The sequence below is a fragment of the Ursus maritimus genome, unplaced genomic scaffold (assembly GCF_017311325.1).
Source record: "Ursus maritimus isolate PB19 unplaced genomic scaffold, ASM1731132v1 scaffold_34, whole genome shotgun sequence".
Taxonomy (NCBI): domain Eukaryota; kingdom Metazoa; phylum Chordata; class Mammalia; order Carnivora; family Ursidae; genus Ursus; species Ursus maritimus.
In genome coordinates this window covers 15,678,928-15,706,924 of record NW_024426008.1, presented here as the reverse complement: position 1 = coordinate 15,706,924, position 27,997 = coordinate 15,678,928, and the positions used below count along the sequence as shown (strand labels likewise).

Below are 27,997 nucleotides of genomic sequence, written 5' to 3'. Positions count from 1 at the left end.
ACATCAGGCTCCTCCGCTGGGAGCCTGCTTCTTCCTCTCCCACTCCCCTTGCTTGTGTTCCCTCTCTCGCTGGCTGTGTCTCTCTCTGTCAAATAAATAAATAAATAATCTTTAAAAAAAATATATATATATATAAATGTCAGATTCTACTTACATTCTGGTTAAGCTTTCTCCTATTAGTCTTAGCCTGTGGATGTCTTTGTAAAACTTGATTTTGCTATCTAGGGAATTAATTGTCCCTTCCAAATTATTAGCCTTTTCACATCTAAGCTGTGAGTAAGAACACAGCTGGGGCAGAGCTCACTTGAGATCTCCAGACATGCATCCGTCATCGTATTAATCAACGCTTTGAATAGGAATATATAACCAGATATGAATTCTCCAACTCTGTTGTCACCCAGTTGCCTTTCTTTCTTTCTTTCTTTCTTTCTTTCTTTCTTTCTTTCTTTCTTTCTTTCTTAAGATTTTATTTATTTTTTTGATAGAGAGAGACAGCAAGAGAGGGAACACAAGCACGGAGAGTGTGAGAGGGAGAAGCAGGCTTCCCCGCCAAGCAGGGAGCCCGATGCAGGGCTCGATCCCAGGACCCTGGGATCATGACCTGAGCCGAAGGCAGACACCTAATGGCTGAGCTACCCAGGTGCCCCACCTAGTACCTTTTTCAAGTTTGTCCAACAAAGCTAACTGGTGCCTTTCTGAAATCAACTTACGCTGTGTCAGCAGTTGTCTCCTGAAATATTACTCTGGTTACCGTATCCAAAATTAACACTACTGATAATACTTATGTTTACAGAGAGCTTTAACACTTTGTGGAGTGTTCTGTGTATCTCCATTTGAAAATATTTTGTCTTTATAGGGTTGAAAAATGTGGCACACATTATTACCACGTTTTTTAGAACAGTAAGTCAGAAAGGGTATGAGATTTGCCTGTTTTCACATAACTAAATAGCAAAATCTTGATTCTTAGGTAAGTTTAGTGTTATTGTTTTGTTTTTTTTTAAGAGTTATTTATTTGGGGGGGAAGGGCAGTGGGAGAGGAAGAGAGAGAATCTCAAGCAGAGTCCCCGCTGGGCATGGAGCCTCAATCTCACGACCCTGAGATCATGACCTGAACTGAAATCAAAAGTTGGATACTTGACTGACTGAGCCTCCCAGGTGCCCCAATATTTTTTTAACCCCGTCAAACTTCTCAGATGAGGTGTCTACAGATAACAAAGAAAGAGAGTTTCTGCCGGGGTTTTCCTTTGCTGCTTTATTAGACTCGTCTTCTAATCCTTCCTCCTATAGAGTCTAGTATCACTTTATTAGGAGTATTGGAACAAAGTACTATAAACAGTTGGTTTAAACAACAGAAATTTATTGTCTCTCAGTCTGGAAGCTGAAAGTCTGAGATCAAAGTATCAGCAGAGTTGGTTCTAAGAGTTGTGAGGGAAGCATCTGTTCCAGGCCTCTCTCCATGGCTTGTTGATGGCATCTTCTCCCTGTGTTTTTTCATATCAACTTCCCACATTTTCTTTTTTTGTAAGGACACAAGTCCTATTGGATTCAGGCCCATCCTCATGACCTCATTTTAACTTGATTACTTCTGTGAAGACCTTATTTCCAAATACAGTCACATTCTGGGGTTTAGGACTTCAATAGATGAACTTTAGGGAGACTCAACTCAACCTATAACAGGTCCCTAAGGCAGATATCATGTTTTAAAAAAACAAAGGAGTAAGCTTGTGTGGCCAGTAACTTTTGTGCATGCCTGCATTTTCTTATCAGTATTCATGTATCTGCTATAATCTGTTGAGTTCAACTTTGTAGACTATTGCTATCACCTTTCAGTTTTCAAAAGAGAAAATGAGTGCTTTTCCTAAATTCATGCTCAGATGTCCACTTGCTGAATTTGGTTTCTGAAGATATCTTTTGTGAGACAACAACTGAAATTCTTGGGTTGTTTAATGATTTAATGATTCAAGTGTGTTGTTTAACCTTGGTTTTGAGATTTGGGGTGAATTTGACTCAATGTTTGGTGATAATTGTACCCCTATTCCAGAAATTGGTTAAGGCCTCAAAGGATTTTGAATTTAGGAAACAAATAAATTAGGGTGTAACAATTTGTATCCCAAAGCCATTCACAAATTATCAGGTGCATGTAGAGGTCCAGCACATTACTGACTGCTTGAAAAAAGAGACATATATGATATCACTTTATTTAAAAAAAAATTTTTTTTAAAGATTTATTTATTTATTTTAGAGAGAGAAAGAGAGAGAGAGAGAATGAATGGGGGAGGGAGAGGGAGAGAGAGAGTCCTCAAGCAGACATCCCGCTGAGCACAGAGCTGAACGTAGGGCTCAAAGCCTGGACCCTGAGGTCATGACCTCAGCCAAAACCAAGAGTCAAACACTTAACTGACTGAGCCACCCAGGCGCCCCAGTATGACCTCGCTTTAGATTGCTGGTTTAGGGTACTGTAAATATTAGATCTGTGTCATTCTGTTTTCCTACCGCCTCTACCCTGCTTGCGGTGTCTCTTGTTGGTGGTTTGAGTGTTCCACAGATTATCATTGTGAGCATTTTATATGATACGATTTTGAGGTTAAAAAAATAACATTTATTATGAGCAGAGAATTAGTTTTTGCTTGTATATTTGCTCACATAAAAAAAAACAGTTATAATGTCTGTGTGTGAGGTATGAAGGAAGACACGATGAACCATCCGTTTTCTTCGACGCCTCCCAGATACCCTTTCCAGCCCATTCCCTTCCCTTCCGCCTCTGGGGGAGCCATTATCCTAAAGTTTATGTTTACCATGTCCTCACTTGTCATTATGCTTTCATTTGAATATTTGTATTTCTAAACAGTATACTGTTTGCTTTGTAGTTAGATTTTTTTTTTGTTTTTAAATCACTGCAAAGTTCTTTTAAAAAGCTACAAGAATACTATGAGTAACTCTCATATAGCCTTCGCCCAGGTTCCCTACTGTTAACATTTTATCACATTTGCTTCATGGTTCTTCCCTACTCTGTCTAGATACATGTATGTATACATATGCAAACACACACACACACACACGCATGCACACACACATGCACTTTTTTTTCTGAGCTAATTGAGAGTAAGTTACAGACATCCTGTTCTAGTCTAAATACTTCAGTGTGTATTTCCAAACAAAACAAAACGAAACAAACCAAGGATGCTGTCTTACAGAATCATGTACAATCATCTAGATCAGGAAATCAATGTAGATCTAAATCTGTCACGTTGTCTGCAGATCCATTCAAACCCTGCCCACTGACCCACCAGTGTCCCTGATGGCTTTTTCCTCCTTCTGGGTCAGGATGCCCACTAGATTCACAGGTCGTATGTACTTATCATGATTTTTTAGTTGCCTTTCACCTGGAAGAGGTCTTCGAGTCTTTCCTGTCCTGGGTAAGTTCCAAGAATACAGGGAAGTTTGTTTGTTTCTTTTGTTTTGTTCTAGGATGTCTTCCAGTTTGGGTTCAGCTAGTGTTTCCTCAGATTAGACTCAGATTATGCATTTTTTGGCAGGAATACCACAGAAGCGATGCCGTATTCTTCTTGGTGCATCATAGCAGGAGACGCGTGATGTTGAATTATCCCATCATTCTTGATGTTAACTTTGTTCACTTGGTTAAGGTAGTAATTACCGGATTTTTCCACCAAAAGTTACTATTTTTCTATGTAAAATAAATTTTGTGGGGAGATATTTTGAATTTATATAAATATCCTGTTCTTTAACAAAATTTTCACCCACTAGTTTTAACATTCATTGATGATTTTTGCATGAATCATTTATTACAATGATAGTTGCCAAATGGTAATTTTCTAATTCTGTCATTCTTTCTACATGTGTTAGTTAGTGTTCTACTATAAGGAAAAACTCCCTCATTCATTCATTCATTTGTGTGAATTCGGGAATACATATTTTATTCACTGAGATTTAATTCATAATAACAATAATAAATTATAAATAAATAAGTATAAATAATAATAATATTATTTGATGCTCAAATTGGCCCATATTTTGCTAACTGGAGCTTCTTCAGATGGCTCCTGCGTGCTTTTTACCACTCTTCAGCTACTTTTTTAGTGCTTACTTTTTGGTACAAAATTACATTACCAATTTATCTTGTGCTTTTCTCCAGCCCTGGAGTCAATCTGGTTCTTTGTAGTGGAGAATGGTATATAGAAGCCAAGATCTGAGCATTACGGGTGCTAATTGTTACAGGGAATCATGGTGTCTATGTCCTCTTAGCAGATAGATTTAGGAAGGATTTGTGTATGCATGTATGTATGTATGTATGTATGTATGTATATATTCATTCATTCATTGTTGATCTATCTAAATTGAAAACCATGAGTTTTTACCAGCACCTCTAATTCAAATCCGGTACCACCATATGCTAGCCCTCCCTTTCCATATTTGTAACTCACCTCTGAGAAAACTGTCATTAACCACAGTATATTTACGTACTTGCTGGATACCTTGTGTGTAATCAGTCTCTTGACCCTGGTGGCTGACTCCTCAGCCATCCCTGCCCACTTAACCTGCCTCCTTGACTCTATACTTCTTCACCCCCAGTCCCTGTGGCCCTGTTGGCTTTTCAGCCTTGATGACCCCTTTAGCCCCGACTGCTTTTGTGTTCCTGGCCCCACCAGGCCCACCAGCCTGGGATGTACTAAGGGAAGGGGAAGGAAAGGATAGGCACCAAGAAATATTTTATAAAGAAAAGAGAAATTGTAGGGGAGGGCTCTTTTTAAAAATTTTGTATGAAAGACAATTTTAAAAAATGTAGAGTATAGTGTTTACTAGCCCTCAGCATGGAGAACGACTATAGTTCAAATTTTAGATACCTACCAGCTGTGTAATCTTGGGTAGAATGCTTAACATATCTGTGCCTGTTTTCTCATCTGTAAAATGAAGTTAGTAGTAGTACCTACCTCATAGGATTCTTGTGAGGTTAAAATGAGTTAACACATGTAAAGTGTGTAGGACAGTGTCTTGTGCAGTAAGCACATTTAATAATAATATTATTATTATTATCAGATGTCCCATCATTTTAGAACATGTTGTATTTTTCTAATAAAAAGTTACTAAACACCTGTGAATCATAACACTATCATTAGATCAGAAGAATTACTAAAGTTACATTTTTATCTATCAAAAATCATGTTTTTGATAGCAAAATAAGGTTTTATAAGACAGCCAGAATCTATTCTTTTCCAAGAGTATTTTATCAAACTCTAAAGTTAAAGGAATAATTGTTAAAAGTTATTGCCATTGAAAAACCAATCATAAATTAGGATCAAGCTTTTTGGACATGTTAGTTATAAGCCACTGGGGTGGTTTTCAAATTACACAATTTTAACTTACACGAGTCCCCTTAGGCATCTGTAGCAGAGCTTGGCTAATTTATTTTGTTGGGTGGCCCAGCTATTTCGCAGTGGCCCGAAGAGCAGTTTACTCTGTTCATAGCAACAAACATCTTGCCCAAATTTGCCATCTGGTGTTTGAAGCCTCTATCTTGCAGAGAGTTTTTTCATTAGCTGACAGTCATTACTCCTCTGCTTTTGGCTGAGTATTGCTGACATTCTCCGTGTTGCTCATCCTAAGTAGTCACAGTTGCAAGTGAGAGAGCACTTGGAGTGGTTTCCTTAACAGAAGGGACTCCATTTCCTCATCTGGAAAACAAGGGGGTCAGATGAGAAGGGTCTGGTCCGCTGGCACCATCTCTGATTTTATGATTTTATGAAACTTGGTTTTTAATGATTTCTCTATGTGCCAGACAACCCACCTAAACTGTGGCTTGTGAAGAAAGGTTGTGGGTTTTAACAGGTACTCATTAAATGGCAAAAGATTGAAAGATATGAATGAATGGCCCCATAAGCCCAGGGAAACTCAGGATCGAAGAGCCATTGCCCCACATCAGTGATATTTTGTAATTTTGCAAAATAATTTCCAAAATAATTTTAGAGATTTCTTAAAAAATAAATTTCAAGGCTGTACCATGATCTATAAAGCCTCTGGGGACCATCTCTATTCTTCTAGTCCTTGTATCATATCCCCACGGGTACCCCTGGTGTTTCAAAACTTGCCAAGCATTAATTTAAATTAAATTTAAATATACATGTCAGAGCCTTTGTACTGATTTGTTCCCTCTGCCTGGAATGCTCCTTCCAGAATATGCAAGTGTTTTATTCCTTGCCTTTATGCAAGTCTGTGCTCAAATATCAGTTCTCAGAGAGACCCATCACACACCACATTTTATCTCATCCATTTACCTTGCTTTATTTTTCATCACAGCACTCACTAATAATATGCAATATATCTCATATTCACCTATTGATTTATTGTTCCCACTTCCTGAAATACTGTTTTTCATGCAGGGAACATGTAGGCAGTAATTGTTGAGTGAATACATGAGTAAGAGCAAGAAAACAATCTATTAAGTACTCGATTTGTGGATTCAAGTTCTCTCCAGCCCAGCGTTACAATGGCATTTAAAGAAGATTCCTGTCTATAATACATCTTGCAGGGTTTTTTTTGCCTCTGTGCTTCTGTTCCTATCATTACTTATCCCTCCCATCCTTTTCTCCCCAACCCCAGATACTTTTGTCAGAGTTCTGCCTTTGAAACCTTCACTGAACACACCCACTGTCTCTCCATCTGAACCCTGGGGCTCACTGTGCTCTGTCATTATCCCTTCCTTTGTCTCGTTTATCCTCTGTCTCTGTGTATCTTAATTGCCCAACCATAGGCTCCATGAGTAGAGATTATATTTATGTATTCTATTTTTTTTACTTTACATTTTCATATACAATTAAAATGGAATTAACTTTGATGTTTTTGCTACTAGAAAACATTTATTAACAATTTTGAATCCCAAAGAGTGTACTTTAAGGAAATGATCACTACTATCAACGTTTAGACATGCCAACACACACACACCACATTCTTATTAAAAAACGTGATTAGAAGAGAAGGGAGATGGGAAGAGACTAGTAAAGAAAGAAAAAATATTTTTTAAAAAATGTGATTATACCATACATGTTATTTAGTAACCTGCATTTTTAAAAACACCCTAAGATCGTATCAGGGGTAATGTTCCATTTGGTAGATACAAGGCTTCATTATCACTTTTAAAAAAAGATTTATTTATTTATTTGAGAGAGAGAAGGAGAGAATCTTTCAAACAGACTCCCTGCTGAGCTCGGAGCCCAATGCGGGGCTCAATCCCATGACCCATGAGATCATGACCTGAGCTGAAACCAAGAGGCGGACGCCCAAGCAAATGAGCCACCCAGATGCCCCTTCACTGTCACTTTTAATTGCTGCAGTGTTTAGTCGTATTTAACCAATCTCTTATTGACTGACTTTGAAATTGTTTGCAATTTTTCACTATTGTACATGTGTGATGTATGCTTTTGAGGGTAAGTGTGGTGAGAAATTTGAAGAGAGAATAGATTTCAAATCTTCATGATGGAGAGCTGGAAGGTGAGTTGACTAAGAAATGCTCTTCACATTTTTTTTTTAAACTAATATGCCCCTTAAAGGAATTTTGAAAAACTTTATGTGCTTTTGCACTTTTAAAAGTTGATATGTATAGTTTTTATTGAACTTAAATACATTTAAAGCCCATAATTTTTGGCAAATTGTAAGTATCTACCTGTTAAAATTGAGCTCTGACGTTGCTTTTTAAAATGTGTCTGATAGAATAAAAATATCGTGATTTAGTATCTACCTTAATAGATTTTTTAAAAATCATGAACTAGCTTCTTTAATGATCTGAAGTGCTATCTAGTCTCTTTTCCTTCTTGAGCTACTAAATTCTATTCTACTTTCCTTCCAGAGTCTATGCTAATGCAATATAGTTTTATATTTGAAAGTCTTTTATTAATCAACCATTGCAATAAAATTTGTGTGCATAAATGTATTTAAAATTTCCTGCGACCATAAGGTAACTTATTAAATGTAAAATAAAAAGCTGTTTTTTTCTCCAACTAGGTAATATACGTATGGATGAGTGTTACTTGTTGGTAGAATGAAATAGGAGCAGCATCAATTTTTTTTCTTATTTCTCATTTTTGTAGACGTAAGTGCCGAGCAACATTTTCATGTAAATCAAGAGGATATGACTGGGAGGAGCTTTGTTATAACAATATCTCGCAATTCTTTGAATTCCTTCTGAGTTATTTGATACTGTTAGTCTACCACTGATAAAACATTTTTAATGATCTGTTGGTGGCTCTACAATTATGTCTTCTGTAAGTTTTACTGAAAGTAAAGACCTCAGTGCTAGAGAGATGTCTTAGGGTGCCAGGCACAGGCATTGGTAGGAGCACATTTGACCTTGATGATTATGCCTATTCCATCTACCATGTTGTGTGCTTTGCTCCAACCCTACCTGGCTCCACAGGTGTAGCCCAGAGAAGGGGAGAGTTGGTTCAGTTAAGGCTGAACCTCTACCAGATATATGTCGACTAAGACGTAAGAAAGATGAAATAATAGGTGGTGGAATCTAAGCTGGACAAGGACAGTGTGGAAGAAGGCCCCTGATGGACTGGGGAACAGGAGAGAGGAGAAGAAGGTAAAGGGAGGGTAGAAAATTGGTTGGAGTAGTTGAAATGGCAAACTGGAAAGAGAGGTCACTGTGATCTGATGTGGGGTTCAGGAGTTTCGGAGCTGGAGCACTTGTGGGTCATGAACGTGTCCAAGGTGTGACTGTAATATGAAGTTTGTGAACTTCATTTGTTCATTTGTTTATGAACAAATCACTAAAAATGAGTTAATGGAAATAGGTGGTCATGGTGTCAAAAGTCCACGATGGTTTTCAAAGGAATGAAGGCAGAGCTTGGAGTGGAGAGAAAGAATGTGAGGCAGGCATCCACAAATGTAGACAATGAAAGAAAGGTGCTCTTGAAAGCTGGAAGGGGTGGGTCTTAAAGGAATTTAGTTTACAAGGAGCTGCAGGAGAAATGGTTTGGGAAGGATTGTGGTGGGCACGGAAGGTGCCAACTCATTGCCCGACTCTGATGTGTGATCTCCTGCCATTTGAGAAGCACGGGGAAAACCATGTCCTCAGGGGAGAGCTCCAATTATCAGAAGTGAGAAGCTTGTATTTGCGACAGGCATTATAGTTCTATTAGCGAGGTTCTGAACCACAAGCTTACTTAACGGGTTAGTAAAACTTCTTCATGGGACACCTGGGTGGCTCAGTCAGTTAAGCAAATGACTCTTGATTTCGGCTCAGGTCATGATCTCAGGGTCGTGAGATCGAGCCCCGCATTGGGCTCCATGCTCAGCACGAGTGTGTTTGAGATCCTCTCCCTCTCGCTCTGCCCCTCCACGCCTGCTCCTACTCACTCTCTAAAAAAAAACCCAAAAAACCAACAAAGAAACAACAACAAAAAAACTTCCTCAGTTTCTTCTAAGTTACTAGTTCCTTCAGTTTCCGTCTCACCAGAATAAGTTTTGATCATTTATATTTTCCTCAAAAACGATTTATTTCAAATATATATTCACATGTGTGAATATCATGCTTTACAAATATTTTTATGTAGGTATACATGTATGTATTTATGTGTTTAATGGTAAATCAGCTCTGAATTATAGAGATAAATTGTTTTTGTGTTTTTTAAATTAATTATGGATCTGCTTTGATACTTATGGATTCAAATCTGTTTTTAGGATCATCAAATTACATTTTCTCATTTGTAGAAATTACATTTTCATTTTCCTTTCTGAGATTAAAAGATCCCATTTTTTTTAAAAAAGAAGTGTATCATCAATGAATAGAGAAATCAACATTTATTTTACTTTATTTTCAGTTCCACAAACTATTTTTTTGCAGTATAGTGTCTAGCTTCTAAATAATTAGATACATTTTATTTAGCAGCCTTATTTCAGTATTTCATGTTCCGTAAAACATTTCTTCTCCCAATATTACATTTATAAATGAAATGCAAGATATTTCCTGCATATATATTCCACTGTCCCTTGTTTTTTCTTGCTTTGCAATCCATTTTTATAAAGAAGGCAATAACACTATATTTAAAAAAGATTCAGGAATAGATACAATGTGTCTAGCATTTAATATATTCTAGGGATATTCTATATATTCTAATATATTCTAACTCCTTCACCACAGTTATCCTAGTTAGTCTTTACAATAGCCCTGTGAAGTATGCACTGATTTTATCTCCAGGGTGCAGATGGGGAAACCAGACCGAGAGAGAATAAGAGGCCCATCCAAGGTTTCCCAGATGTTGTGCATGGGCTCCTCAGCCTGCGTGAGAGATCGCTCTGTCAGTGTCTCATCTGCACTACTAGAAAAATATAGCAGACCTCTCTATGGCAGACGTCCAGCACCGGAGCATCAACAGAATTCATGCTAAGATTCGATTGTCGGGCAGTTATTATGTGCAATTATGTTCAGTGTTAATAACTTGCCCCATGTATTCGGTGTTAATAACTTGCCCCAGACTACCTCCGTACTCTGGACGGGAGTTTCCTTTAACAGCCTAACAAAAATCTTTTATTCATCTGCGGTGACATACACTTTCTATAAATGATTGTTTCCTTTATTCATTTTGGGGTGTGAGCAGACCTAGATATCAATTAGCCATGTTTAATACCCTACATCTTCAAATTCGAATTTTTGAAGTCTTACTTGTATCTGTAGCAAGGCAGAAAAAGCAATTGCATGCAGTTTGCTTCCTCGCCCAAGCAAAGGCAAACCCCTGTCTTTTTGTCTCTGAACTCTATCCCATTTGGTTATCGAACACCTTTTAAAAAGATTTAGCTATTTAACAACGACAAATGCCTATGGCTCATTAATTTGTGATTCTTCTCTTTCTTTCTTTTAAAGATAGTGTTTTTAGAAGAAGCATCCCAACAGGAAAAGCTGGCCAAGGAATGGTGCTTCAAGCCGTGTGAAATAAGAGAACTAAGCAACCAGTAAGTCACAGCCAACTTCTTCCCTTTTGCTGTTAACTAGTACCCTTCACTAGTCTCAGATGATTAGAAACCTGCCTTGAGAGACAGAGAGGCTTTGCTTTTTCCCTTGCGGGGTGAGGTGAGGAGAAAGGAATTTGAGAACAGGAGGCTGAAGGATGGAAACTTTGAAACAGGAGGCTGCCATCATCCGTTTATTTCTTCAGCAGATCTCTGTTGAGCTTACTGTGTGTAACAACCAGGGTCTGAAGGACAAAATGATCTGTAAAGTCTGTGCCCTCACAGGGTTTACAGCCCACGGGGATCTCAGAGAGTAAGCAGGTACACAGATACGGAAGCACGCCACTGATAGGTCGTGATACCTTCCGTGAAGGAAAGAGAGAGGGAGGGAGAGAAACTGCCAGGAGGTGGGGGGCTGGAGGTTTGGGGAGCAGTACCCAGCAGCATAGTTAGGGAAGACCTATCCCCCAGAGTACGTTTGAGCTGTGGTTTTTTGTTGTGGTTTTTACAAATATTTTATTTATTTATGTGGGGGGGGGCGGGGGGAGAGAATGAGCAGGGAGGAGGGGCAGAGGGAGAGAGAGAAAGAAGCAGAATCCCCGCTGAGCTACGAGCCAGATATGGGGCTCGATCTCAGGACCCAGAGATCATGACCTGAGCCGGAAGGCAGATGCTTAACTGACTGAGCCACCCAGGTGCCCCATGTTTTGCAGGTTTTAATATTTGTTCAAAACCTGTTTGCTACAATTGGCTCACTCTCTTCATAGCCTGATTGATTTGTTTTATAGAGATGGGAATACTTTTTTTTTCCCCTTTTAAGATTTATTAATTTATTTTGGAGGAGAGGGGCAGTGGGACAGGGAGAGAGGAGCTCAAGCAGACTCCTTGCTGAGTGTAAGCCCAACGCAGGGCTCGATCTCACAAACCCTAGATCAGACCTGAGCCGAAACCAAGAGTCCACCATTAACCAACTGCTCCACCCAGGTGCCCCAAGTTGGGAATACTTTTTTGAACTCAAAGATTTTATCTTGTTTCAGGGCAAGTATGTTTCCAAAGGCAATGGAAGTTCCAAAGTCAATAAAAATCACTTTCATCCTAAAAGTGTTTTTATAACTTGGGAAGTGACTTTAGAGTAATGTAGTGAGAACAGGGAACTAGGAATTGGAACACATGGCTGAATCCTCGCTACAGCTTGACTGTGGCTACCTCCTACACACCCTGCCACAGCTCTGTGAACTGGGTTACCCGTAAGGCTTTGAGGCAGAGGGGCTGGCCACAGTCCAGACAGATGGGGTGACTGCTCATAAGGAAGTTGTTTTGTTTTGTTTTAGAGATTTTGTTTATTTGTCAGAGAGAGAGAGAGCACAAGCAGGGGAAGCAGCAGGCAGAGGGAGAAGTAGGCTCCTCGCTGAGCAGGGAGACTGATGTGGGACTCGATCCCAGGACCCTGGGATCATGACCTGAGCCGAAGGCAGATGCTTGACTGACTAAGCCACCCAGGCGTCCCTCATAATGAAGCTTTGGTGCACTTATATTTGTGTTCATGTTTCCTACCTGCTGCTTCTCTCTGGACTTGGAAGCCCTTGGGCAGTGGGCCTGGAGGTGAATCCAGTGGGCACGGAGATAATTCTAGCCACTTCTGTGTTATTGTCTGCTTCCTCCTGCTAGATTTTCATGAGAATATATGTTGAGGAAGAACTGACATTTAGTCTCCTGCTGGCGTGCCTTCAGGATAAGGGCTCAGAAGCTGTGGGAGTGGATGAACGAGAGGTTGGGAGGCAGTGAGCAGTGAGCGGACGGTGGTGGAGCGGTTGGAGGATGGGGGTGGGGTGAACACTTCTGTGGGTCTTCACGTCCTTCTGTCCCTCTTTATGAGGCTGCTTCTGGAGGTACGTCTCTCAGACAAATGCAGATTCTGGGGCACCGGTAAGCATCACACACAGAGCAGTGGTAAGGTAAGAAAAAATATAAACCTTGGTGGAAGACTGAAGTCTTTGTAGAAAAACCTTACAACAAACACACGAGATACGTGCAGCTGAATTTCTCTAAGTCACGATTAAGAGACCACAGAAGGTGGGGTCTCTGACAGTGTGTTTAACAGACGTATACCTGCAGGTCTACCTCAGCACGATGTGGATTTTCTTTTCTTTCTTTTAAGATTTTGTTTATTTATCTGAGAGAGAGAGAGCGCGCACAAGCAGGGGGAGTGGCAGGCAGAGGGAGAGCGAGAAGCAGGCTCCCCGCTGAGCGCAGAGCCCAATGCGGGGCTTAATCCTGGGACCCTGAGATCACAACCTGAGCTGAAGGCAGACGCTTAACTAACTGAGCCACCCGGGTGCCCCACGATGTGGATTTTCCTAAATGAAAATGACGACCAGAGCACTCTAAGCAGAGCTTTGATAGAAGTGGGTCAGGTTGTGGCCATGGACCCTAGAGAGGTTGGCAGGGCCAGGATTAGGCTGAGGCAAGTGAGGCATTCACATGGGGCAAGGAATTTAAGGGTGGTGGCGAAGGCGAAAAACTCAGGAATCAAGATAAGTAATAGTTTGATGCAGTATTTTTAAAAATCACAGTTGATGCAAAAAATCCATGATGCACAAAATACCGAAATTTTAAATAAAGACAGGATGTTATTGATTGCTTTACACCCCTGCATTGTCGGGCAAGGAAACGGTCATTTTCAAAGAGCCGGGGGTTCCCAAGCCCGCAGGACCAGCACAGCTCCTGTGGGGCAGGTAAATGAGGGTTGACAGTGGCGTGCAAACAGCTCGGGCAACTCAGACCCTTCTAGACAGTCATGTGTTTTGATGGTAGAGCTTTCATTAACATTGTCCACTTGGTTAAAGGATGAGTGGGTGTTTTGATAAATCTGTGTAGGGGCAAACATTGTTCTTTGTCCTCGGATTTTGATACAGACTGGACAGCACCGCAGGTTTGGAATATGAAATCGATGGTCTTTATATGGGGGGACGTGGAGCTTTTCTACGGGAATGAAGATAGTGAGTAAACGAAATTGAAAAGAGTTCTTTCATCTCTGCATCCTTAAGAACATGCTCCTCTCCCTCTACCTTCCTAGTCTTTCACTACCAAATATTTTTAAAGGGAGTTCTCCCTCTGCCCATGCTTTCTCTAAACACCGATCTTTCGTGTTCATGGATTTCTTTTTGGCATGTAGGATAGTATCTAAACCATTCTAGAAACTTGGTAAGTATTCTATAATGAAGGACTGAATCCATGTGAAATCGGATGTCTCCCCAACCACTGCACAGAAATGAGAGCTCTCAGTCTTTCCTGAGACCAGTTGCCCTTGACTCTTGCAGCTGGGGACACTGGTCTCTGTCCTGTGCTCCTTTCTCTTCATTGCTGTCCTTGATATCTCTCTTTCCTGGGTCTCCCTCTGTCCTGACAACTCTGCCCACAAGGGGTATGGCCTTGTCTTCTTCATTCTTACTCCTATAAGGGAACAGTGCTGCTCAAGATTCGGTTTTGTTCTTTTTCCACAGAAATCTCTGGCACCCCCAAATCCTAGGCTTACCTCCACAGAGCAGACTCTGAAATCTGAATCCCATTCGTACCTCTTCTGACGCCTCTTATCCCATGTTTCTGATGCTTTTTGGACCCTTGGAGATTACACTGACTCTGGGCTTAATAACATCGCCCTTCCCTCAACGTGGAATTTCCTCCTGCATTCTCTGCCCATCATGTCGTATAGTCAGTTTCACATGCTCAAAAACTCTCTTTTGGACTCTTTCCTCTCCTTTGCTGCCCAGAACTAATAAAATATCAAGCCTTTTCTTTCATATTCGTCTTTTCCTTTCTGTTCCTATCACCATAATCTTTATTCAGAAATGTCATGCTTGGAACATGCATGGAAGGAGTCTCCCGGCATATGCCTGCCACAGCCAGATTCATGTCTTAAACCTGAGGTTCAAAGTGTCACAGTTCTGCAAAAGAGAAGAAAAAACAAAGTAGCAAGGATCCTCACCATCCCTTCTCTCCTGGCTATGGAATAACCAATACCAATTAGTTCACGAATTGATTGTCAAGACCCGTTTTAAAGACGCTTATTTTGTGGCTGTTGTTTTTGAAACATTTTTTATGTAGTAAAATGCACAGATCTTTTTTAGGTACATTGATAAATTCTGACAAACATATATAACTATGTAACCAACATATACCAATCAAGATATAACACATTCCTATCAGCCTGGAAAGTTCCTTTGTGCCCCTTCCAGTCACTCTCCAGCCCCTCGCCCACTGTTCAATTTTTTCTATCACATAGATAACTCCTCCCTGTTTTTAAATGTCATTTGAATGGAATAAATCAATAATTCTTGTGTCTGGATTCATTCATCGTAATGTTTCTGAGATGCATCCATTTTGCTGTTTATATCAGTAGTTCTTTCTTTTTTATGGCCAAATAGTATTCCACTGTGTTGATATACCACAGTTTTTTTCATCTGTTTTCCTGTGGTATTTGGATTGTTTCCAACTCGAGGCTAGGATACATAAAGCTGCTGTAAATATTTTTATACGATGCTTTTTTGTAAGTGTATGTTTTATTTCAGTTGGATAAACCACTAGGAGTGAAATTGCTCACTAAGATCCTTTATATTTTTGCCAGATCTACTTCTCTCTTTCTCTCCACCTCCCTCTTTCCCTACTCCCCCTCCCCCACGAAGATATCCTCACTCACCCCTAATCTGCTCAACTGGATTATAATCCCTTTGAAGACAAGAAAATGTCTTATTTCTGTTTGAACCTCCCATAGGCTTAGGAGAGTTTTAAAAACTTATCAGATACTTGGGAAATATTATTTAATTGAACAATTCAACAACATGAAGAACTCACACTGCTGTTTCATTTCGTGGTGGTGGAGACTGAGGTGTCCTTAGAGGAATCCATAGATCATCCCCCCGTCGCACCCCCCCACACACATTGATGCTGCCTTCTGGCCACACGAGCTTGTCACTGCTCCCCCTGCCAAAGTGAAGGAAGAATTCTGTCCTCCGAAGAGTAGTGACCAAGAGAACTGAGCCTGCAGTCACGCTGCCTAGGGTTTGAGTCTAGGCTCCAAGGCTGACTAGTCAAATGATTTTTTTGTTTTTGTTTTTTAAAGCTACTTGTATTTCCTGAGCTTCAGTTTTCTCTTCTGTCGATGAGGATAACAGTACTACTTCGTAAGTTTGTTGTGAGCATGACATCATCATAACTACTATTTTTTTGAGGGCTTTTTGTTATCCAGGAACTGTTTTTACACATGATAACAATCCTCACAACAGCCCTACGGTGCTACGACTGTCTCCGTTTCACGGAAGGGGACACTGAGTCACAACGAAGTTAAATAACATGTCGATGATCCCACCGCTCGTTTATGGTGGGGTCTGAATTCAAAATCGGGTAGCCTGAGTCAAGAATGTATGCACCTAACCCCGTAGCAAACTGCCTCCCACAAGTCAGACGATGCCTGTGGATGCTGTGCCCAGAACATGTGCCTCTTCAGTAAATGGTGTCTGCTGTCACCGCCATCAGCAATCAAGCATTTTATAGATACCCCGGGCTTTGTTTGTCTTTCATTGAGGTGGTACACATTTCAGTTGGTAGCATAAGGGATTCTTTGTTAGGTCAAGTTTTGAGCTCAAGTTCTTTATATTAAAGTATAATTAATATTTTCTCAGGGGGGTGGTGGTGGTACATACGATCTCCTAACAAACATCTGTTTGGATGTGTGTAGACACTTAATAGACACCAGTGAACTGGATTCATTCTCTAGAAAAGCTTTAAGTGTCTGTTAGTTTTGGGGCTGCCTCGGATCTGTGGGTAGTGCCTCTGAAAGCTCTTAAAAACGTCTTTCCAGGACTTTCTGTTACAAGAGTCAGTGGAAATATGAAAAGTAGTTGGTGGACTGATCAGTGGCACCTGGAGAAGGTGGTCCGTGTACTGGAGCTGTGATACCGCCCACCTGTTGACAGTCTCGTCTCCTAACATGGCCTGTCCCTAAAGCCTCAGTTTACTCTTGCTGCTTCATTTCAGAACTCAGCCCCTATGCCACAGGGGAAAGGACCAGATTTCTTGTAGTCAGCCAAGGTCAAGGTGACCCTGAGTCTAGCAATGCGGCCACTGTTTGTCATCGTCAGTCATCCTTAGTGACCTGGGAGTGATTCCTCAGCATTGCTCTAGGAGCTTTAACAACCTTCTTTCTCATCTCTGCTCCCTGTCCTACAACCTCCGATTATGAGAACAAAGTCATCAGATGTCTTGTTCCGTGACTGCTTTCCTTCTACTCAGTGCAGTGCCTCTGCCTGCTTTGATCATCTTTGGTTAACCTCACACCAGCCATCCCGCCATTCCCACGTAGGAGCCGTATCTCTCCCAGCAGAGTTTCACTTCTATTTCTTGATCGCTTGATAACAGGAGAATTTACAATTGTCTGATTGCATGAGCTCCAAACCTGCGTGGGGTGAACAATGAAATCACCGTGGAGAGAAACTGTGATTTAAAGATATGGAAAATGATTGAAGGTGTTATTAAATTATTTTCCCCTTGTATTAATTTCCAGTGAGTTCTTCATGCCTGGGCTGGTCGATACACACATCCACGCCCCTCAGTATTCTTTTGCTGGGAGTAATGTGGACCTGCCGCTTTTGGACTGGCTGACCACGTACACATTTCCTACAGAACTCAAATTCCAGAACATCGACTTTGCTGAAGAAGTATATACCAGAGTTGTCGTAAGTATCTTGTTTGTGAGTAGTGGTGTGTTCTGACCAAATCACCTGTAGACACGTCCATTTCTTGAGGCATATTTTAATTATAAAGCACAGGCTAAGGTGGACTGTGGAGACATTTTCAGTTTTTTTCACAGCCCAAGGAGTGTGTGGACCATCCACGTCATCTACACAAGCTAACCCCCAGCAGAGAGAGAACTTGAATCCAAACCCTCAAAGCCCCTGTCTGATGGGCTCTCTTGACTCTCGGTCTGTTACTTCTTGTGTTTGGAGTTACTAAATTTGAGTTTCATGCACGTGTGTGTTCCCTTACTCCTGCCAATCCACAGTGCTGTTCTGGGGACCATATGGAATAGCTGTGTAACCTTTGGAGAGTTCCGTGACTCATTTTCCCCATCTGTAAGATAAAGTAGAGATCATGATAGGAACTACTTCATAGGATTGTTATGATAAGTTAATATTTGTGAGGTTCTTAGAATAGTGCCTGACACATGGTAAGCGTTGTATATGTTTGCTTTAAAATATGCAAGGAAATTTAAAATTAAAAGTTAAAATTACAGTTAGAAGGATATCACATTATTTTAGTAGCTTCCCAATTAGGGAAAACGGGGTGGCTCCCTACAGCCGGGTATGTGGGAACGTGATGAGCATTAACACCACTAGAGGGAGCTATGGAGCTAGTTCAAGCCATTGACAGTGTCATGTGTGCCAACCATATATTGAAGGCTCTGAAGATGTCCTTACTTCCCCGTCTCAAGGAAATCAGTCCCCTTCTTTCTATTCCAGCCCTATGCCAAATCCGCTCAGCAACCAGAAACAGCTTCCGCAGCTGAGAATACCTTTTGCAAATACCTTCTTATCTGATCACTACCTCTTGTCATGCAGCACACTTAGTCTAAACATTTCTGTGTTGTTGTTAGACCCATGGATGGTTTTTCTTCTGAAGGGATGGCTCTGTGATGGTGACAGTATTATAAGCCTCGTGCAGTTACCTCGCCATTCTGCCATTTCCCCTGATCTTGCATCGTTCAAGCCTTGAGGAATAAAAGCAAGTGCCATCTTTTATATATTTGACTTCCTTAATTATAAATTCAGTGTAATTATGGATCTTACCTATTCAGCATGCATCCACATGACACCAGAAAAGCTGAGAAGGACTAACACGGTGCATGAAGCTGCTGGGCCATTGTATTAATGAATTGTGTTAACCACACCAAATCTTTTTATTCTCAAAATTTATTTATACCTCTCATTGTTCTAAAAAGGGTTTGAGATATCTTAAAATAACATAGTATGCAATGGAAGCAAATGAGTCACAAGAGCGTGGCAAAGGGAAAAAGGGGAAAGAAAAATAAAACTGAGAGGTAAATGTATACCATGGGGGCCCATGCACTAGTTAGAATTCGTGACAAATCCAGCTTTAAGTTTCTAGCTGCTGACCGAGAGAGGGAAATCGATGATGTAATTTACGCTGTGTATATGATAAAGAATAAAACATTTGTTAAGGTAAAGCATTTCTGTTCCTTATACTGATTTTCTCAAAAATGAGTTTCAATAATAGTTCATATAGATACATGCTATATTGTCAAAATATATATTATTAAGGTGCTATAGTATTTTAAAACACCCCACATATATCACTGTTTTATGTTTAGACATTTAGAGTATCTAGAACCATATATCCTTCAGGCAGTACTCCATAAATACTATCTCTTGTATCAGAGAGTTAAGGATTTGATGTCAGTGGGTACAAAATAGATTTTATCCTCGGCAGCTATTTGCATTGCATATGTCCTGTGTGTCTGATTATGAGCGGGCAGGCCTGCACACCCCAACAGTTAGATGAGCTAATGATATGGTTGAAATCTGTAGAAGCTGAGATTTGTTAACTGTCACTAGGCTGAAGACTGCGCACGGCAGTGCAGACAGATGCTAAAACAGTACGAATGGAGGGGCGCCTAGTAGCTCAGTCGTTAAGCGTCTGCCGTTGGCTCAGGTCATGATCCCAGGGTCCTGGGATCGAGCCCCGCATCAGGCTCCCTGCTCTGCTGGGAGCCTGCTTCTTCCTCTCCCACTCCCCCTGCTTGTGTTCCCTCTCTCACTGGCTGTCTCTCTCTCTGTCAAATAAATAAAATAAAATCTTAAAAACAAACAAACCAGTACGTATGGAGAGATCCAAGTCATTTTTGTTTGTTTTATTTTCTCCCTCAGAAAACAGTCCTAAATCAGCAAATGGTCAAATCAAGACCCCAGAGTTTTGCACCAGAGATGACAGTGATCATTTAATCTGCAAATTATTTAAAGTATATATTAGCAAACATCTCCTGAGATTACTTAGAAAAAAAAAAAATCCCAGTAAAGCAAGCCTGGATTATCCGCCTTTAAATATGGCAAACTGGGTGGGAGATTACAGTTTCAAATTGGCCTGGAATGAACTAAAAAGACAAGAGGATTCAGGAATCTATATATTATATAGCTTGCAGTCAAGGGATTGGAGAGTGAGATCCCTGGTAAATGTACCAAGATAAATTAGTTGCAAATATTCTGGGTAATAGAATGAATATGCTTACTTTATGGGGTTGTCAAAGCTTCAACTGGTGAATCCAACTAATTCCAAAGACATATCAAATCATTAAAGTACAAGGTGAATCGAGAGGGAACAGGCCACTCTTTCCTCCCTATTTCAGCCCAGTGGAAATGCAAATCATCTAACCTGTTAAAAAGCCATTGCTACTATCTTGAAGTTTGTAGTCATCCTATGTTCGGCATCTGTTTTGAGCTCAAAAAGCTTGGTCTCCAAACCCTTCTTGTCAAGAATTGAGGGCTGAGGAAAGATTGAGAAACACAACCCGCAGTCTGATGTTGTTTTTGATAGATCCTTATAAATGGGAAAAATACAAACTCGTCACTAATGGAAGAGCTCTCTTGAAAGCTTCTGAGAAACCAGGGTGGCATTGGGTCCAGGATGCCCGAATATAGAACAAATGAGGAGGGGAAGCGGCTGTATTTTAGATGGCCTTTTCAGTACAGTTTTAAAGCCAAACTCATCTCTTTCAGTTACATAAGTGGCACACATGTAGCTGGTTTGTTAAATGGGCTGAACTCAGTGGGAACCAGTAAGAGTAGCTTGGGGATTCTTTCCTTTCTCCCCTCCCTCCTTCTTTTTCCTTTTTTTCCCTCTGTGGTTTCTCCCTGTTCCTTAACTATAATTTGGGCAGATTCTTGAAGTTTCTAGTTCGTTCCAGTCCAACTTGAAAGTGCAATTTCTCATTTAGTGAAAGCCCCCCCCCCCCCAATCAGAGGAAGGACTTAGTGTCTGTGTGGCACTTCCATTGTCCTTCTTGCTAAAGAGCCGGCACTTCCCATTTTGAGTTCATCTTCAAGCCAAAATTTTTAGAAAGGTGTGTAAAATTTTGAGAATTTAGAAAACGTTAGATTACACTTCTGTTTTAATTTTGAGTCTCACTTTACCCTGCTTAGTGTATGCAGCCCAACTCCGGGGCTCCATCTCATGACCCTGAGATCATGACCTGAGCTGAAATCAAGAGTCGGATGCTTACCCAACTGAGCCACCCAAGCTCTCCCATAGATTTTTTTTTTTTTAATCTAGCTTCCTTCTGGTCCAATAGATTGCCTCTTTCCTCTGAGATTTTTTCCTCCAGATTCTTTTTTTCCTCCTTCTCCTCTTTTTTATACTGACTTTCCTCCAATGTCTGTTGAACCTTGAACATACATTTCATATTTAAATGTGTTGCTCTCAGATGCTGATTGGAAGTCTGGATGGGGGTAGCACTTGTTGACCAGTGAACTTCGTTGTAGGATAAACAGTGAAAGCAGTGAACAGCCCTTTCAACTGTGGGCCCCAGATGCCATTGTGAGGATATCTGTCTTCTAGAACCGGTCATCTTCTCTAGGAAAGAGTTCCTCAGTCCTGCCAAGTGTGGCGGGAGTTGCATATGTGGCATTTTGGGGAAAATGACCAGGGACCCAGAGGGTCAACCAGATTATCCACTTAAAACTCCTTCCAGTCTCTGCTGTACCTTGCCATATTGGGTGTCTAGTCTCCAAATACTCCTGCAAGTTCCTGCAAGAGCAAATCTCTCCTGTAAGAATCAGGTTGGGGTGGATGGCTGATTTCAACAAGCAGAAGAGTCCTGCCAGGGTTTAATCATCTGTATACAGACTGTCAGCCAATTCTCTATTAGCAGTTCTTGGTTCTCTCTCTCCTTGCAGAGTCACCTCCAGGTTCTCATCCAGGCTTTTGTCGTCTTCTAAGGGGATGTAGAAATGCTTCCTTTGCTCATGTCTCTTTCTTCTGGGTTAATACATTGTATACTGCTTTACTGTTAGTTTAGAGGAAACGTGCTAAAAGAAGGGAGATAAACACAAGGGACTAATAGGCTGGGTTGAACTAGAAGTCTGGCTGAATAATTTTGCCCTCTTGTAGATGGAAAAATCTCACTTATCTCTTGATGCAATAAAGTTTGGATATCCTTAAATAATCCTAAAAACCAAGGAATTAATTAGTGTTTTGTGAAGTCTGCAACACGGAACGGTGTGAAATCGAGGAAATGAGAAGTACCAGCTTCTTCTCCAGCTCACACTTTTGGAATATAAATACTTTTGCCATTTACCTTAACCGTATCTCATAGCAAGATGGCACACCTTTAAAGAAAAAACATTTTAAAATTAAAAGCTAGAATTCTATTTTCATCTTTATTTGCCATGTGACTTCTCTGGGCACACGCGATTCATGGTTTTTGTGATTTATTTTTAGAGGAGAACACTAAAGAATGGAACAACCACGGCTTGTTACTTTGGAACAATTCACACTGACTCATCTCTGCTCCTTGCAGAAATTACAGGTGAGGAAATGAAAGCATGATTTATGGGCACATCAAGCCAAGACAGTCAGACCATGCCCAGCAATGACTTATACATATGGGCAGTCCTGCCTTGTAATTGCTAGAATTTGAGTGCTTCATTTCTTGCAAGTAGCTAGGTGTTTGTGTATGGCCCTTGAATGTTTTTTCTTATTGTGTAAGTAATTTGATTATTTGTTTGTGGTTTGGGTTCCAGAATGATGTGTGCAGGTCTGAATTTTGTGTATTAACTTAGGACGTTTGGGAACAAGTTTACTAATTCTCACTGTGGCAACAGTTGATTATATCATAATCCGCAGACATGTCTTGGCTGTTGGCTGGACTTACAGACCTAGGCACTGTGCTAGGTGCTGAGAACACAGTGAAATAGAAAATAGTCTCTGCCCTTGAGAAACCAGACAGGATTAACTGATTAATAACCACATATCTTGATTAATAACTGTATTAACAGCAGCTGTGCTCATGCCTGGCTTTGCACAAAGCACTCTCCACGGATTATCTCAGCCCAGTTACAAATAGCCTTTGGAAGTAGGCATTCAGGCCCTCGTGTTACAGATGGATAAACTGATGCTCAGAGGCCATAACAGGCCCAAACCACACAGCTAGTAAGCAGATCTGAGACTGGCTTTGAATTAGTAATCCAAAATTTGTCCCTTGCACAGCACCCAGAACGTAGCAGATGCTCAGTAAATAGCGTTGGCTGATGCGCTGATGCTTCTGATGGCTGGCCAAGGTGGTTTCTGCCAGAGGCTTGAAGGGTAGCACTGAAAATATATATTGCTATTTTTGGAGGAGACAGAGAAGACTCAGATTTGGATCATCTGGAAAGAATTCATAGAGGGGGCCTTTAAACAGGGCCATACAGGAACCTCACATGGTGGGGAGGAAAATGTCTTCCCAACAGGGAAATGACATGGACAGAGGTATGGGGACAGAGACATCCGTAGTGGATACAGGAAGCAAGGAACAGAATAGCTGAACTGGAGGACAGGGTCCATTGCACGATGGGGTGGGAGAGGAGGTTGGGCAGATGGGATGGTTCAGACTGTGGAGAGGTTCGAATATGCATCAGATACTCAAAGATTTTGAGCCAGCTGAGGTATGTGATGAAGGGGGAGTTTCACGGAGGAGTAATCTAATGGCCAGGTGTTACGCTGAACTACCGGGAAAAGAGAGAGGCAGAAAGACTTTCGCAAGACTCCTATGACAGAGGCAGAGACATTGTACAAACGATATCACCCCATGTAGCTTCAGCGTTCTAGCTGAAATAAAATTTCTTTAGGACCTCTAATGAGGACCGGGTTCCTTAGTGCTGAGAGCTGCTCGTAGGACGAAGTCAAATTCCCCACTGATGATAATATTGGCATTGCTACGGTTAAGAAAAGTGGCAGTATCTTTTCTAAGCCCTACATGCCAGGCACTTTGTATACATTATTGTGTATATTCCTCATAGCCCTACACATAACAGAGGGCACTGGGCACATACAGGTTCAGACCTTAATCACATATTATCACCGTCTTGGTTAGTAATCCAAGGAATAAGGAGTCAGTGGAAGACCTTGAACTCCTGACAGAATTTGGTGTGGTTTTGTTGTCATTATTGTTCTTAAATGCTGAGATGATCTTCTGCATTCTCCCTTGTGTTTTCCTAATGATTTTAATTGAACTGTGTTTTCTAAAGGCTCGGGAGGGATATACTGTTTGGGGGAAAAACACATGACTTCAGATTCTGTTCGTGTGTGCCTCACAGATAAATTTGGGCAGCGGGCATTTGTGGGCAAAGTCTGCATGGATATGAATGCCACTGTTCCAGAATACAAGGAAACCACTGAGGAATCAGTCAAAGAAACAGAGAGGTACGTGCGTCTTGACTGGCCTTGCAGGCGGCCCCTCTGAAGCACTGATGGAGTTAGAGATGGAGAGAGGCAAGCTCTGCGAACCAGGCACATAGGTCACTGTGTGGGTTTGCCCTGCTCGAAGCATGTGGTCTGGTCCTAAAGAAAGTGGTGCATGTCAATACCATTTTGAAGCCTCTGGGAACTTGTTAGAGTCCTAGACTGACTACCTTTGTGAAATGAAGGATTCTTTTTAAAAGTTAATGATTTACCACTTCTCTGTCCTTTATCATCGATGGATTCTTCTCCTGTACATTGAACTTGCTTTAAATGTATGTCGTCTGCACATCAGATTACCTTTGGCGGCGGGGTTATCCTCTTGCCTGAGATCATGAGCTTTGGTTATGTTCTTTTGAGATGACATTGCGATAATCTACGGATCCCCGAAGTACTTTATCTACATTTCTTTAATGGCTTTTCCATAGTCCCTTGAGGATTTGATTAGACAAGGAATTGCATTGTATGACATTCAGCATCCAGAAGAACATTCTTTAAATGTAAATCTTCCGCAGGACTTAACCTATCCTGATGCTTTAGAAGCCCAAACTTTTCTACAATTCCAAACCTCCTTCACCTTAAATGTGTCCTCTGAAAAGAGTGACTCAGGAACCACCACCTGCTCACAGAAAGAGCGAAGCATGCACCTTGCTTTTATCATTGGCCGCATGCTGAACTGTTCTATGGATGTGTGTTTGTGGTCATAGTAAACCTTAATCTGCATTTTATTCTGAAACGAAGGACCACCAGAAGGCAGAAAGCTAGCTAGTAAATTTTTTCAGTTGGTGCACAAACAGCTGTCTCATAGGCCCTATGGATACCACCATCCCTGACTGCCACCCCCCATCCCATCTGGTCCCATTCCTCCCCGCCCCCCTCCATTTCACAGCCACCTCTGAACTATTCCATCAGCCTTACTCCAACATCTGTGCCCAGAAGGACTCAGCCTTTGAAAATAAGTGATGATACTGAGTGAGAAAATAGCTTTCACTCTATAAAGGAAAATGAGGAGGAGAGAGCCCTATGGCTTCTAAATGCCTCCAGGTGCCTAGGATTCCATGACTCTAATATCCATGGAGCATAAGATCCTGCAACATTCCCCCAAATAGAACTTAAGCCAGTGGAATGGCTTGAGTGCTGTGGGAATATTCACGAACAGCCCAGCTGATGTTAGAGGATAAAATTGCATTTCCCTGTGATTTTGGACTCTTATCTCTCTGGCTGCAAATGAGAAAGCAGAGTAATTACTACTTGTTAATCTTTAATTAGTGGTGGTGAAACATGTATGGCATTAGAAATGTTTGCATGGAAATTAAGACATGTAAGGATCATGTTTTCACCCTTTTTAAAAATCTATTTAAAAATGCCAACATTTTCTGTCTTCCCATTTGTTGCTTTATTTCAGGTTTGTCTCAAGAATGCTCCAAAAGAACGTAAGTAAGCTTGTTCCCAGCTTGATTTTGGATTGCTTTTGTGTCATTTGTGAGATTTGTTATTAAGTTGTTTGGTAAAGATTAGTGTGTGTACATTTGGCTTATTCCATGCACACAGAAATATTTTCCCAGAGCCTTCAATTGTTTTTACAGTGGGCCTATCAACACCGCTCTGTGAGGTTGGGCTTTTTTGTCTTCTCGGTGGTTTTCCCTTCCTCTTCCCTGGAACCTTCTAATCACACAGGACTGGTCCCTGGGGAGGTGGGAGAGGGCTTCATGGACGTGAACAGATTGGGAGTAACGTAAAGTTGGCTACGCCAACATTGGCTCTGGCTTCTTATACTCCCTGATCTGGTCTGGAGCACAGGTGGTGTCCACCATGATGCCCCAGCCATTGGCTGCCTTGGTCCCTAACGTGTGGTATGTTACATGGCCTGCAGGCATTCAGCTGGGCACTCGACTTTGCAGCGCCCTGGTGTTGATGAGCCTACAGAGGCAGTGCTGTTTCCTCCCCACTCCAGCAGGCTGGTTCTTAGCTCTATTGTGCAGTCTCGTAGACTGGCAAGCCAGACGTTCCCTTACCACCTTCTGAGGTCTAACTGGAAACCATGAGAATCCTATTACTTTCAGTCTAATCTTGGGAGAACTAGGTGGAGCTTTGTGGGTCCTCATGCTCACCACCCCTCTTTTGAGCCCTTGTCTCCTGCTCAACCTTCACTTTGGGTGACACCAGAAGCAGTGCTGCCACCAAACGACCTGAGGGAGGCTGTGGCCCCACTCCTCCCCCAGGTGTAGATGGGGAATAGGCCACCACTTCACTTCGAGTCTCCCCACAGCAGCCTTCTTTAGAGGTCCTTCTGCTTCCCATTTCTCTTCATGAAGGCCTCCCAGTCAAGGCCTGGTCTGAGCCTTCACGTGGATGTGGGACTGGGACTCTCTGTCATTTGAGACGGAATCTTCTTCCATTGAACTTGGTGCTACAGAATATTCTCTCTGTTGTCCTCAGCCAGGAGCTGTTTCCATGAAATCCACGACTTCCACCCACTCTTAGAATGGAGGACTATCCCCCAAAATGAAGACATAAAATATCAGATTGTATGATATGCATGTTGGGGTAAGCCACACATCGATGATATCCATAGTTTCCTTACCAACTTTTTTTTTTTAATTATTATTTCCAGTATTCTAGAGTGAAGCCCATAGTGACACCACGTTTTTCCCTTTCCTGCTCTGAAACTTTGTTGGGTAAACTGGGAAACATGGCGAAGACCCATAATTTGCATATCCAGGTGGGTGTTTTTCTCCTGTTTGTGTCCCTTTCCAGACCTGCAAGACTTTTCAGTACCCTAAATTCTGGCAGTCATCTATAGTTCTTCTCCAGAGATATCGTAGAGAAATAGCATCAGAGGACAGGAAGGGCTCTTACAGACGTCACCTAAATCCACTTCTTTAATTTCTCAGATAAGAAACTTGAAGTTCCTTTACCCTCCATCTTCTCTGATCAGGCTTGAAGAGACAAGGACATCATACGTAACCAAGCCAGATCAGTAACACACTGGTTACCTGTTCTCCGTAGGATAAATTTAATTCGTTTCTTTCCTACTTCTCTCTTTTATTTGAGCCTTTTCTCAGTGTTCTAGTCCTTCATTTTTGGAGGAACCACCTATTATTTGAAAAGCAAAAAGAACCTAATTTCTACCTTACAAAAATGCATTTAAAAGCCCTTTTGTTCTGAGTTTCTTAATTTAAAAATCAGGAACAAAAAAGTATATCTTACTTTGTCATGAAACGGTTGCAATTTAGGAATGAAACACTTTTTAAAGCTTCCAGCTGGGTTAAAATTGGGAGTTGCAGGCTCCCCTTCCCCCACCCAAGCTTCATTACAGACTGCACTAAAATGTTCCCTCTTAAGAGTTGACTATCTTAAAACAAAGGGCAAGTTAGGGGAAAGGCAACACACTGATTCTTTATCGGGTGGAGGGTATTTTGTTTTGTTTAATAAGATTTATTTGGTTGGGACTCATTAACTATTCTTGTCGACCCCTCCCCCTTTTGGGGGGACTGTGATATTTGTGTTTTTTATTCAATCTCACACAACT

At 41.2% G+C, this 27,997-nt stretch overlaps 1 protein-coding gene across 1 annotated transcript in view; it reads left to right on the top strand.

Annotated features, from left to right (window-relative positions):
• Positions 1–27,997, top strand: part of GDA (guanine deaminase) — a 69,261-nt gene that overhangs the window by 20,211 nt on the left and 21,053 nt on the right. Inside the window, exons 2-7 of the mRNA XM_008690961.2 lie at positions 10,877–10,965; positions 17,522–17,693; positions 22,468–22,555; positions 24,324–24,429; positions 25,871–25,898; positions 27,080–27,187. Coding sequence (XP_008689183.1) covers positions 10,877–10,965; positions 17,522–17,693; positions 22,468–22,555; positions 24,324–24,429; positions 25,871–25,898; positions 27,080–27,187 — 591 coding nt within the window. The remainder of the gene's footprint in view (positions 1–10,876; positions 10,966–17,521; positions 17,694–22,467; positions 22,556–24,323; positions 24,430–25,870; positions 25,899–27,079; positions 27,188–27,997) is intronic.